This window comes from Chrysochloris asiatica, unplaced genomic scaffold (assembly GCF_000296735.1).
Source record: "Chrysochloris asiatica unplaced genomic scaffold, ChrAsi1.0 scaffold00005, whole genome shotgun sequence".
NCBI classification, from domain to species: Eukaryota; Metazoa; Chordata; class Mammalia; order Afrosoricida; family Chrysochloridae; genus Chrysochloris; species Chrysochloris asiatica.
The window spans coordinates 44,105,575-44,118,555 of record NW_006408523.1 but is presented as its reverse complement, the minus strand read 5'-3'; the positions used below and the strand labels follow the sequence as shown (position 1 = coordinate 44,118,555).

Sequence of the window (12,981 nt, the reverse complement as noted above, 5' to 3'; positions counted from 1 at the left end):
CCCAAGAGTCCCCAGGTCTTCTTGCCACACTGCTGGCCAACCAGGTCTCCACTCAGGTTCACAGGAGTCTATTGAACATTGTAGGGAATAATAGATTTTTAATAGGTGACATTATCTGAGAGGGACCATTATTTTACTTCTGGTATATTCAAATCCATGATGAATCATAAGATTTGAATAATTCTGTGCTAAGTTTTTGTGGAGAGCACTGTGGTACTATAGGATAAGCACTGGATTGCTAACCACAAGATCGGTAGTTCAAGCCCACCAGTCACTCTATGGGAGAAAGATGAATCTTTCTTCTACCTTCAAGATTTATAACCTTGGAAACTCTATAAAGGGTCGCTATGAGTAGAGAAGACTCAGCAGCATTAACAACAACAACCATTTTGTAACCTTATCCACCTTCAAGAATTAATTATTCTTAGCACACGGAGAAATTGGAAGTCTCAAAAGGGTACCCGTTCGTTCATCTATTTTTGGCCCATTGAGATATTTGCATTATTGAAATTAATAGATGTCAACCTGCAGGTCAAGTTATATAGCGCTATCTTTCACCCACAAAGTTGCTGTTGGTACGCGTTATGGAGTCGGTTCTGACACATAGTGACTCTGTAAAAGGCTTTCCAAGGAGCAAAGATTTTACTGCTTCAGCCTTGCAGTTAGCAGTTCAGTGTTTAATTTGGTCCTCCATTAATGGTGCCCCAAGGAAATGAAATGCTGGCCAATCCTGCACCATCTCATGACAGGTGGCAGATCAGACATTATGATGAAAAAGGTTTTCATTGACTGATTTTTTGGAAGTAGATTGCCAAGTTTTTCTTCCAGGCCCATCTTAGCCCAGAGGCACCACTGAAACCTATTCAATGTCTTAATAACATGAATGCCACCACTGATAGACAGGGCCTCTCTGCATATAAGGAGCATTAGAAAATTTTAATAATGCAAATGTCTACTGATTTTGACTATCCATCCAGGATCGACTAATTAAGGTTTATTGTGGAAAATGTTAATGTCATTTCTTTTCTTTTAAAATATTTTACTGTTTTCAGTAAACATTTACACCAAAAATTAGGCTGCTGGTGGATAATTCATAGAGAAATTGTCCCATGACATTGGTTACAGTTCCCGTAATGAGTCAGTTCTCTCCCTTCCCATCCAATTTCTCTGCCTGTCCCAGACTCCTCATCTTTGCTTTTAGGTAAAGGTTGACCATTTGCCTCATACAGTTGATTGTTTATAGAAGCACATTCCACATTATTTTTTATCTTATAGGCCAATCTATTATTCGGCTGAAAGGTGACCTCCAGGAGTGACTTCAGCTCCAGATCAAAAGGGAACCTTAGAGTGATAGTTTCAGGGGTTCCTGAAATCCCTGTCAGTCCAGAAAGTCTGAGGCTTTATTTTTGAGATGAATTTGAGTTTTTCTTTCACATCTGTATCCAATTGTAATCAGGGCCTTCTATTGTGTCCCTGTTCAGAATGGTTGGTGGTGGAAGCCAAACACCATCTAGTTCTTCTAATCTGAGGCTAGAAGAAGCTGTGATTTGTGTGGGTCATTAGTCCTGTGGACTAATTTCTTTCTTCAGTCTCTGCTTTCCTTCACTCTTCTTTGCTACAGATGGGAGAGGCCAATAGTTGTATCTGAAATGATGGCTTACAAGATTTTAATATATATTTTTTGGGGGGTGAGGGGAATAGCATATGAATAGTAAAAACTCCAGTATGAACTGTGAAAGGTCAAGACTAGGCCTATGGCGTAAGCCATGACTGTCTACTACATCGAAACCTTGAATATGTCTGATGACGCAATGAAAAATAGAACAAAGAATTTGAACCAAATAGGAATTTTTTATATGATAAAAATAGGGTGGTCATGTCCTGGATTATTCAGGGCAATCCTAATTTATACTCTTGTTGTGGCATAATTATTAACAATGTCTCCTTTTATTCTCAAAATTATCCTTGTACTGAACAGTATAAAATGTTGTTAAGTGCTATCAAGTCAGTTCCTACCCATAGCGACCTTGCAAAGGGTTTCCGAGGAGCAGCTGATGAGACTGAACCACTGACCTTTTGGTTTAAACTGACTTTGCACTCCAGTGCATTAACCCACAGCAACCCAAAGGTAGAAAGTCCAAAATGTCTGGTGTGGCGTTGTGGGTTAATGCATTGGATTGCAAAGTTGGTTTGGTTTGAACCACAAGATTGGTGGTTCAAGCTCACCAGCTGTTCCTCAGAAACCCTATACATGATCACTATGGGTTGGAACCAACTAGACAACACTTAGCAGCAACAACAACTAGACCCAGAAGATAGCTAACTCCTCATGAGCTACTGCATTAGTTTCCTGTTGTTGTTGTTATGTGCCATCGAGTCGGTTCCCACTCACAGCGACCCTGTACAGGGTTTCCGAGGCTGTAAATCTTTACGGGAGCAGAAAGCCTCATCTTTCTCCCGCGGAACAGCTGGTAGCTTCGAACTGCTGACCTTGTGGTTTGCAGCCCGATTCGTAGCCACTACACTACCAGAGCTCCTATATTAGTTACCTAGGGGTGCAGTAAAAAAGTGCTACAATGTCTGGGTGATTTATAAGGGTAGAAACTTATTTTCTCACATATCTGTTGTTGTTGTTAAGTGCCGTCGAGTCGATTCCAACCCTTAACGACCCAGTATAGGATTTCCTAGGAGCAGCTGGTGAGTTTGAACCACCGACCTTGCAGTTCAAAAGACTTTGTAGTCTGATGCATTAGCCCACAGCACCATACCAGGACTCACATATATAGAGGCTAACAATTCAAATTCAGGTGTCAGCAGGACCATCTTCTCTCTGAAGTCTCTAGGCTGGCTCAGCTTCTTATAGCCCCAGGTGTTCCTTAGCTTCTAGATGCATCTTCACATGGACATCTTGCCATTCTCCTCCTTCCTTTCAAAGGAATCCACTCTGATTGGATTAGCACCTACCCTTCCTGGTATGACCACATGTAAATTTTAATGATGCCATTTTCAAAGATGCTATTTCCATACAATGCCACTTTCTCAGGGTTAGGACTTCAACATGTGTTTTGGGAGGTGGGGTGAGTACAATTCATCCCATAAACTGCTGCTAAAATCATCTACCTTCTGGATCTCTGCATCAGGAAGAAAATACAACAATTTTTTTGCATCCTTAATCTCATATGTCATTTTGCCCTGTTAGTTTACTAATACAATTGCTGATTGGAGTGATAATAATATCAGCTGAGTCCAGTTCATCATTCTCACCAATCCTGAAGCCTGCGCTGCTGTGGTCTGGCCTATCTCAACAATTAAGCATATTCTCTCAAATGTCTAAAATCGAAAGTATGAAACAATGCCACTAGCCATATTCTGGTTTCTAATACCATTGACCAAAAAAGAAAAAAAAAACCTGGGCTCTTGGGAGAAACAGATGATTTTAAGACTAAGGCTGGAAATATGTAAGATGAGCCTGGATCATGATGTAGTGTCAGCAAGTGAGAAAGTTCTCCAAAACAACAAGAAGCACTGATAGGGTGTACCAAAGATGTACAAGGAGTCAAATGAAAGAGCCCCAATGGTTCGAAAGTGTAGCAATTTGAACAAAAGTAATAGAGTAGTATTGGTCTGGATTATAAACCAAAGTATAAAATAAATATCAATGATTTCTTACTGATAAAAACAAATGATTTAATAAATGAATAAATGGAGGGGTTGTTGTTGTTGTTAGGTGCCATCGAGTAAGTACCGACCCATAACGACCCTATGCCCAGCAGAACAAAACACTGCCCGATCCTGGGCCAACCTCATTATTGTCGCCACGCTTGAGTCCATCGATGCTGCCACCTGTCCAATCCATCTCGTTGGGGGTCTTTCTCTTTTTCTCTGATCCTCCACTCTACCAAACATGAGATCCTTCTCTAGCGACAGGTCCCGCCTGACAATATGTCCGAAGTATGAGTGAGAGATGAAGTTTGGCCATCCTGGCCTCCAAGGAGCAATATGGATGCACTTCTTCCAACATGGATCTGTTTGTTCTTTTGGTAGCCCATGGCACTTTCAATATTCTCTTCCAACACCATAAAAAAAAAAGATGGGTTATATTAGGAAGAACATGGCATCAAGACTGGAGGAAGGTTCCTAACAACAAGTGACATGCATATGACACAACCTTTCTGGCCAAAGGCTAAGAGGACTAGAAGCCCTTGCTGATGAAGATCTGGAGAATACAGCCATCAGTATGGATTACAACTCAAGGTAAACAAAACAAAATGCTCACAACTGGACCAATCAACAGCATCATGATAAATGGGTACAATATTGTCATTGTCAAGGATTTAATTTTACTTCGCCCCACAATCAATGCTCATGGAAGTATCTCTCAAGACATCAAATGATATATTGCATTGGCCAAATCGCAAAAGACTTCTTTAATGTGCTAAAGACTCATGGTGTGGCTCTGTAGGGTCAGCACCGGACTGGTTATCACAAAGTCGGCAGTTCAAACCCACCAGCTGCACCTCAGAAACCTTATACAGGGTTGCTATGAGTCAGAACCGACTTGATGGCGCTTAACAACAATAAAATGTTAATGAGCAAAGATGTCACTTTGAGGACCAAGGTACGATGTCACACCAGGACTCCTATCTAATTCTGAATGTTCCTTAAGCAAATATGTATATGTCACTATTATTATACTTCCATAATGCCTTTTTCACTGTTATGATATTTTTATAATGCTTTTAACACTTATGTATGAGCAACTTAAAATGTGAAATGGAGAACTTCTGAATTTAAGATTAGAAACACATAAATATATATATATTTCTGCAATACTACTTAACCACTAACTATATAAGTCATGGAGTTCTGGTGTGGCACTGTGGGATAAGCACTGGACTGCAAACTACAAGATCGGCAGTTCAAACCCACCACCTGTTCCTTGGAACCCCTATACAGTGTTGCTACAAGTCAGAACTGACTCGACAGCACTTAACAACAACATATACATCACTGGAAATTATTTCTAACCTAGTAGATGATAGAAGTATGTGAAAAAGATCATAAATAACTTCCCTAGATTCAGCTTTGTACCTGCACTGATCAAATCTCTAAATTTACAAAATATATATGTCACTATTCAATTCTCATAATTTTTAATTACCTTGACACATGTAGCAAAAAAGAGAATAAATAATGTCATACAATAACTCCCTAACTGAAAAAAAAACAAAAATCATAATATAAATTAGCAAAACCATAAATATGCTATACAACTATGCCCTTAACTGGCAATAAAACATGCCAATTACAGTTCGACAAGATACCACATAGGGTATGTAAATTTGTGGATTTCTGCTCTTGACTCTGAAGCCTGAGAAGCCTGCTGAGTGAGGTACTGCTCACCACAGCTGACCTTGGACTTGAGCTATAGGGGACCTCTGAATTCAAAGAGGAAGTCTCTTCCCTCATTCAGATAAAAGCATGAAATAAAGAGATCTGGATTCCAACATTTAAACTAACATTGTAATTGTTAATTCTGATTCTCCAATGCTTAGTGAATGGCTTGATGTCTTATTTGCTTGCCTTGTTACAAGTACCTTGGAGTGAACTAAATGCGTTTATGCATGACAAATCTGAGCATTTATTTTTAAAGTAAAACCCTCCATGGACACTGTCTCGCATCATCCTAGAATCATTATTATGCTACTTTTCAGAGGCTGGGTTATCAAGTGGTCTGCGAACAGCTGCTAAGTACGGCTAACTCAACAAGCTGGTGGGCACCTGAGTACACAGGTGGATGGCAGTAGGCAGTGGACATGGGCTGCTTACAGCAGTGTGCCTGCTAATGAAAGACAAAGACAATGAATTCACATAGGGAATCTGAAGAACGTGAATTCAAAGAAGGATGACGAATTCACATAGGGGATCTGCTGACTGGGTATAAATTATACACAGACCAGTCGCTGGAGAAGGATATCATGCTTGGTAAGGTGGAGAGTCAGAGAAAAAGAGGAAGACCACCAACGAGATGGACTGGCAAAGTGGCAGCATCAGTGGGCTCAAATGTGGCAACTATTATGAGGTTGGCCCATGACTAGGCAGTGTTTTGTTCTGTTGTGCATAGGCTCACTGTCAGTACCAACCTGATGGCACCTAACAACAAAGCAGCATAGTAATCCACGTGATTGTCAGATTCAAAATGGCCAATACCAACCAGTCCATTTCAGTTCACTAATGCCTAGGATATCCATGTTATGTGTTCCATTTAATTTTTGACAACTTCAAATTTTCCCAGATTTGTACTTTGTACATTCCATGTTCTAATTTTTTATGGATGTTTACAGCTGTTCCTCCTCATTTTGAGTTGTGCCCTATCAGCAAATGAAGGTCCCAAGGACTTTTACTCCATTTGCGTTATCACATTCAACTCTACTTTGAGGCAGCTCTTCCCCAGTCGTATTTTGAGTGCCTTCCAACCTGAGGGGCTCATCTTCTGGCACTATACCTGACAATATTCTGGTGTTCTTCATCATGTTTCAGTACTCAATTCTGATACTGATAGTGCTCCACTGAGATTCACAAGGTTTTCAGTGACTAAATATTTGGAAGTAATGTTTCTCCTTCTTCCTAGTCTTGTCTTCCTCAGTTTAGTAAGCATCTTATTTCTTGTATAAAGGCTCTTCCTGCTTGAGATCTAGATGTTGTGTGCCGAGTCAATTCCCACTCGTGGTGACCCTATAGGACAGAGAACAGCCATATAGGGTTTCCAAGGTTCCACATTTACAGAAGCAGATCAAATGGTGGGTTCCAACCACCAACCTTTGGTTGCACAAATATTTTCCTTCAACAACTTCTAATATTTGTTTTATTTTTTCTATTTGAGTCATTAACCCATCTGAAAATTTTCATGTTTCACTTTTGCCTATATTGTGATGTTGTTGTTAAGTGCCGTTGAGTCGTTTCCAATTCATAGTAACCCTGTATAGTGTTTCCAGAGTGACTGGTGAACTTGTACCACATTGTTTGTGGTTCAAACAATCTTGCAGTCCAGCACATATCCACAGCAACACACTAGCATGCCTATTGTGATAGCTAGTACCATTTATTAAAGAAATCACCCTTTTGGGTCAGAGGAAGTACCATCCTCTGAGACCACCCAGTGGTCTCAATCTAATTCTAGGTCACCCACTCCATTGATCTCTATACATATTTATTCTAAGTCAATCATGTTGACTGCTGTGGCTTTGCAGAATATTTTTAAACTGTCTTATAAATTTGAATTTAGCAGAGATCACGGAACACAATAACTGTGGTATCAAATTAGTTGCAAATAGAACTCAGAATCAAACTTACTTTGCTGGTTCTGAGTATTTATTTGAACTTTTAAAAAATATGAATAACAATAAAATTGAATGCTATTAGGTTAATATAAGGACTTCTGGTGTGGCACTGTAGGGTATGTGCAGACCTGCAAGGTCAGCAGTTGAAATGCACCAGTCATTCCTTGGAAACCCTATGGTTGGTCACTGAGTCAGAATCAACTCAACAGCACTTAACAAGGTTAGTATAAGGCTACAATGGTCAATCATAACCCAATTCTATGTGCTTGAGAAAAGCAACCTCATTATACTCATTGATTGCCTTTATAGTAGGTGAATATTATAAACCTGAATTTATAATCAAATTCTACTTTTCTGATTTATATATACTTTCCATATCAGATACCACATACGCAACCCTTTATAAAGTGCATTCCATGAACAGTAAGTTTGAAAACTATTGGTTTAATATAGAAATTTGTGTTGCCCTCACTATAAATCATTCAACTATTAGTCTGACTTCTTGAAATTAGGATATAATTCATGAGGAACCAACACCATGGCATCCAGCTGCAAGACTGTCCCGTCCATCCTCAAAAAGGACTTGACAATTTAGTGGGCGAGTGTCTCTGGATGCTGGATTCTAAGACCAATTATCTGCTCCTGGATGTAATGGACAGGCATTTTGTTTCAAACATCAGCTTTGGTCACCTTGTAGTAAATGCCTCATGACATGGCTAGGCCAGGATCCTTTCTTTGATAAGCATATGGTGATGTCCAGGCCAGAGCAGTGGGTAAAGCCAATGGCTATGGCAGGCACCAATCAATATAACTTTCATCTTGAAGCTACTGAGAGCCCAGGGGCTTGGTTTAAAGACATTCGTGAGAGTGGGATGGATGAAGGTTGGTCTTCCGATCAAACCAGGAACTGTAGTTGAGTATTTGGTGCCACTGGCTAATTAGATATATATATATGGCCGTGGTTATGACAGTGGAACCTGGCTTTGGACGGCAGAAATTCGTGGACAACATAATGCCCAAAGTTCACCGGTTGAGGACCTAGTTCTTTGGACATTGAGGTAGACGGAGGAGTAATCCTCCCCATAGTGTGTGGAGGCACCAGCTAGCATGATTGTGTCTGGCAGTGCCATTATGAGGAGTGAAGACCCCAGATCTGTCAAAGAAACATTTGCTCAGAAGCTGCTCAGAAACGTCCTCTCAATAGATGAAATCTCAAGCACCCCAATGTTTCTGCTCACGAAATCTCCTTTTTAACAGAAAACTAGAATGTTGACTATTAAATCACACCATGGTTTAGGCAGTGCTGTTTCTCTAAGCAATTATTCATCCCAATGACTAAAATGTATAGTGAAGAATCTCTAAGTGGGTAGAATTGGTGTGTATCTACATTTCTTAGTGATGAAATTTAAAGATTAGTGGTGGATACCCAGTTTTTACTGAGTGACTTTTTTGTGCAGTAAAAATATGACTGTATTAAGGCTACAAAACAAATGTGTCTTAATGCCAAAGAAGGCATATTAGCTATGATGAAAAAAGATCTTTTCTGTATTTCTAGTCAATATTTTCTGTTGTTTCTAATTCCTACTTGTCTGATTTTTATTGAGTAAAAAACTGGAAAAGCAAAATGGCAATTTTCATTAAATAAATAGAATTTGCTCCTTATGCAGCTTTGTGGCAGTAAGCGAAGTCCCATGATTTTCAAAGGAAGACAGTCATCTATCTCCAAAGTAATCAGTTTTCACACAGTTTCAACAATTGCAGCAATTTCCTTGAATTGTTTGTAGAAATTCTGGAAATAAAGGGAAAATATAATTACAATTTTGCTTTATTTTTTAAAAGAAATAATTAAATAGTTTTTAACTATGTGTTAAATTAACATGTTAGATTTGCATTGTAATGTTATATCTTTAGCTACTATTGAAGATTGGTATAAGGAATAAGCAGGTTCATTTTGTAACTGCAAGCAAAAATACTATTGTGGAGTTGGAAAATTCACCCTTGACTGAATTTTTTTTTTTTTAAATAATTGAGAAATTTCTTTTAAGATCAGACTAGGAAGAGTTATTAAACATCCAGTGTTGTTGTCTTAGATATTGAAGATAAAAACAAAAATGACAGGTTAGTTCCCAGGTTTCAACCCATTTTAAACCTAGTGAGAGACTTCATTTCAGAATGGTAAATGCTTCCTATTTAAGATATGGGTTCTACTACAATTGAGAGACCCAAAATTGACAAAATCTGCGAGAAGCTTACTTCTCTTTCATTTAAAAATCTGAGCTGGGATTTTGGCTCTCTTATAGAAGTCATCTTTTCTAAAACATTAGAAACAGGCTCAAACAAATTCTAGTTTCCTTTCTTAATGCTGTACCTCTCAGGAAGCTTGGGGGCAAATACGAAAGTGATCTCAGCAATTAGGCTAACCCTTTGATGATTTACATATTCCCATTTTCTTTCTTATATGGCTTGAATTTTCTATTGTGCATCTTAAGAGATACATGTATTTTGTTTTAAGTTACATTTAAATTCTTTGTGTAATAAGGCAGAGTATAAATATTTCTTTAAAAAATATATCCTGATGGCCAAACTTTCAGTTAGCACTAAAGATAAATTAAGAGACCAAAGAGTTTTCCTTAGCTCCCAGTCCTGTCAAGTAACTGAAATCTGTTTGCTTGGTTAGGTGTAAGCCAGTGTACAAGCCACCATTTAAAAGAGCTGCCCCAAATTGAGACTTTTTTTTTCCTATGAGAAAAAAAATTTCTACCAGTAGAATCAAAAAGCAAGAATTCTACACAGAATATAAGACTTAGGCTAGTACTCTGAATTGCACAAAGCACTGAAACATACTGCCTTTAAAAATTGGTGTGGTTCTTACTTCAGAGCTGAGTCTACTCACATAACACTATATACCGGGCGGGCTTCAAAAAGTTTGTGGAAAAATTCCATTATCTTTTCATTCCATCCTCCCACAAACTTTTTCAAGCACCCTTGAACATACATTTTCTCTTGACCAAAGTCTAATTCTTTCTAAGACACTGTTGTCATTAAGTGCTGTCAACTCATAGCAGCCTATATAAGGTTTCCAAGGAGCAGCTGGTGGGTACGAACCACCAACCTTGTAATTAGCAGTCCAGTGCTTAACCTACAGCATCACACCAGGACTCCAAGACACTCAGTAGCATTAATCATGCCAAACTTGACCATTATATTTCATTGTACAGCAGAGATACTTGTTTAATTAAGAGGGAAAAAAAGAAATCCTCTAAACTGTTGCTTATAAAAACAAGAAATCAAAAGAATCGTAAGGTGATAAATAAGAGACTTTTCTTTAAAAGGAAGCTTAGGACCAATATAATTTTAGTACATTTTATAAAAATTTCCTTTATATGTCTTTTATTCATGTGATTGCTTTTCTAGGCATACCTGACTTATCCACTGTGGGAATTTACTCATCAAATGTATTGAAACAAACATAAAGAAAACTCAGTTAAAATAGTCAATGTCAAAATATCTTCCTGCATGTACACTTGTTTGCTTTTTATTTATTTACTTCTTTAGTTAATGCTGTTGTTATGTGCTGTTGAATTGGTTCTGACTCATAATGACCCTGTGTAGGGTTTCTGAGAACAGCTGGTAGATTTGAACTGAAAACCTTGCAGTTAGCAGCCTGGTGTTTACCTTGCAGCACCACACCAGGACTCCAATAATGCTGTTAAACCTACTCGACTTGTGGTGACCTTTGCATGACAGAAGACAGTGCTGTGGGGTCCTGATTTGTCATTAAGTTTGGTGTATGTCTGAGTCCCCTGTCACAGCCAGTGTGAGGGCTTTCACCAAGGGTGCTCATCTCCCAGCACTACATCAAACTGTATTCTATTGTGACCCGTCACATTTTCATTGGCTAATTTTTGAAGATCACCAGGCCTTTCTTCCTACTCAGACTTAGTCTAGACATTCCACTAAAAGCTATCCATCACGAATGACTCTGCTGGTATTTGACATACTGGTGCTATAACTGACAGCATCAACTTGCACATAAAAACAATTAAACTCTTTTCTTAAGAAAGTAGCAATTACAAAAAAACAAACTAAAATTATTGAGTTACAAACCTGAAACTGTGGAATTGTCATCTCAAAGGACTTGTTCTTTACTTGGCCTGAATGATCTGCCACTTTCAGCATCACCGCAACGTAAGGATACTTGAGAGATCTGCAACCATCAGAGCTTACCGCCATAGCCAGTTTCCACTGAAAATCTACAAGCTTTAATAAAACAATACATCAGGAACAACACAGCCTTGAATGCTGACAGTTATTCAATCTTATTGTGCTCATGTCATTATCAAATTTTTATTTCAATGCTGGTCATAAAAGAAAATATCTTCATTTTAATGTTGCTAGGGGAAACAAGAATCAAATGAAAATGGAGAAGAGCAGTAAGGGGCAGAAGGATGTAAAGAGCTATGAAACAATTTTTTTTTAAGTATTCCTGTCATAATTATATCTTTAAAAGGCTGAAACAAAAACCTCCTTTGGGTGGGTCATGCTATCGAGCCAGCTCTGACTCATGATGGCCTCGTGGGTTCTGTACCACGTCCATGATGGTTGGCACGTTTGAGTCACTATTGAGTGACTATTGTGCAGTGTCTTTGAAAGGAGGGGCTCATTCATCTTCCAGCATCCTACTGTACACTGTTCTGTTCTGATCCATAGCAATTTTACTGGATAGTTTTCAGAGATAGATGTCTAGAACTTCCTTCCTAGGCCTTCTATGGAAGCTCCTGTCCACTATGGATGACCCCACACCCTGGGAGTTGAAATATCAGTGACAGAGCTTCCAGTGTCATCATAACATGCACAGCTGCATAGTTCAAAATAATTGGTTTTCCTCACTGGCTTGTAAATTTTGCTCCTGTACTTCAGGGAACTCCAGATGTTTTGAGTATCTCTTATTTCACTTTCCTGTTCTGTATATTCCACCCCCCACTCCACAGCCATAAACTCCTAAAATAGAAGATGGGTTACAGTATCTTCATATCTGTTAGACACACAACTGGGAACAATTCCAGATACCGTCCTCGCCATAGCCCTCAACCTCACAACCTCACACCTACACTAGTGTACTTTCTGAGCCATAAAATGGACCCCTGGTGTGGCACTGTACAGTCATCCCTGGACTGTGAACCACAGGTTGGCAGTTCAAACCCACCAACTGCTCCTCAGAAACTCTATACAGGGTCGCTATGAGTCAGCACCAACAGGATGGCAATTAACAACATTATTTCAGATGCCATCATTGTTCATGAAGATGGGAATGTGTCAGGTGAGGTGCTGGGCATTTTGCATGAATTAAACACCTTTATGAATCATCCCAACATTATAGGTTATTAGTTTCATTTGCAAATGACAAAAACAAATTTCAGAGAGCTTAATGTGCACAAGGTCACACATTTCTGGACATCAGAACTGGAACCAAGGTCTGTTTGATTCCAAAGATTACATGTTTATCGACTATTGGCTGTCTCACTACTTTTTATCTGATTCTTGTCAATGATTATTCAGTGTTCCCAGGACTGTATGAATGCAGTCCTTAACTCTGACTAAAACACATGCTCCTTCATTTCATAGCAAGGAGGAGGGTGAT

The 12,981-nt window shown here is 38.9% G+C and overlaps 1 protein-coding gene and 1 pseudogene across 1 annotated transcript; one reads left to right on the top strand and one right to left on the bottom strand.

Annotated features, from left to right (window-relative positions):
- The first annotated feature begins 7,878 nt into the window (after positions 1–7,878).
- On the top strand, positions 7,879–8,548 carry LOC102842909 (annotated as a pseudogene).
- Positions 8,549–9,078: 530 nt separating this feature from the next.
- Positions 9,079–11,594, bottom strand: COMMD6 (COMM domain containing 6). Its single transcript, XM_006832032.1, has 2 exons — positions 11,448–11,594; positions 9,079–9,129 (listed from the first exon to the last, which is right to left on the bottom strand). Exons 1-2 carry the CDS (start codon positions 11,571–11,573, stop codon positions 9,079–9,081), a joined length of 177 nt encoding a protein of 58 aa, XP_006832095.1. The 5' UTR covers positions 11,574–11,594.
- Between the last annotated feature and the right edge of the window lie 1,387 nt (positions 11,595–12,981).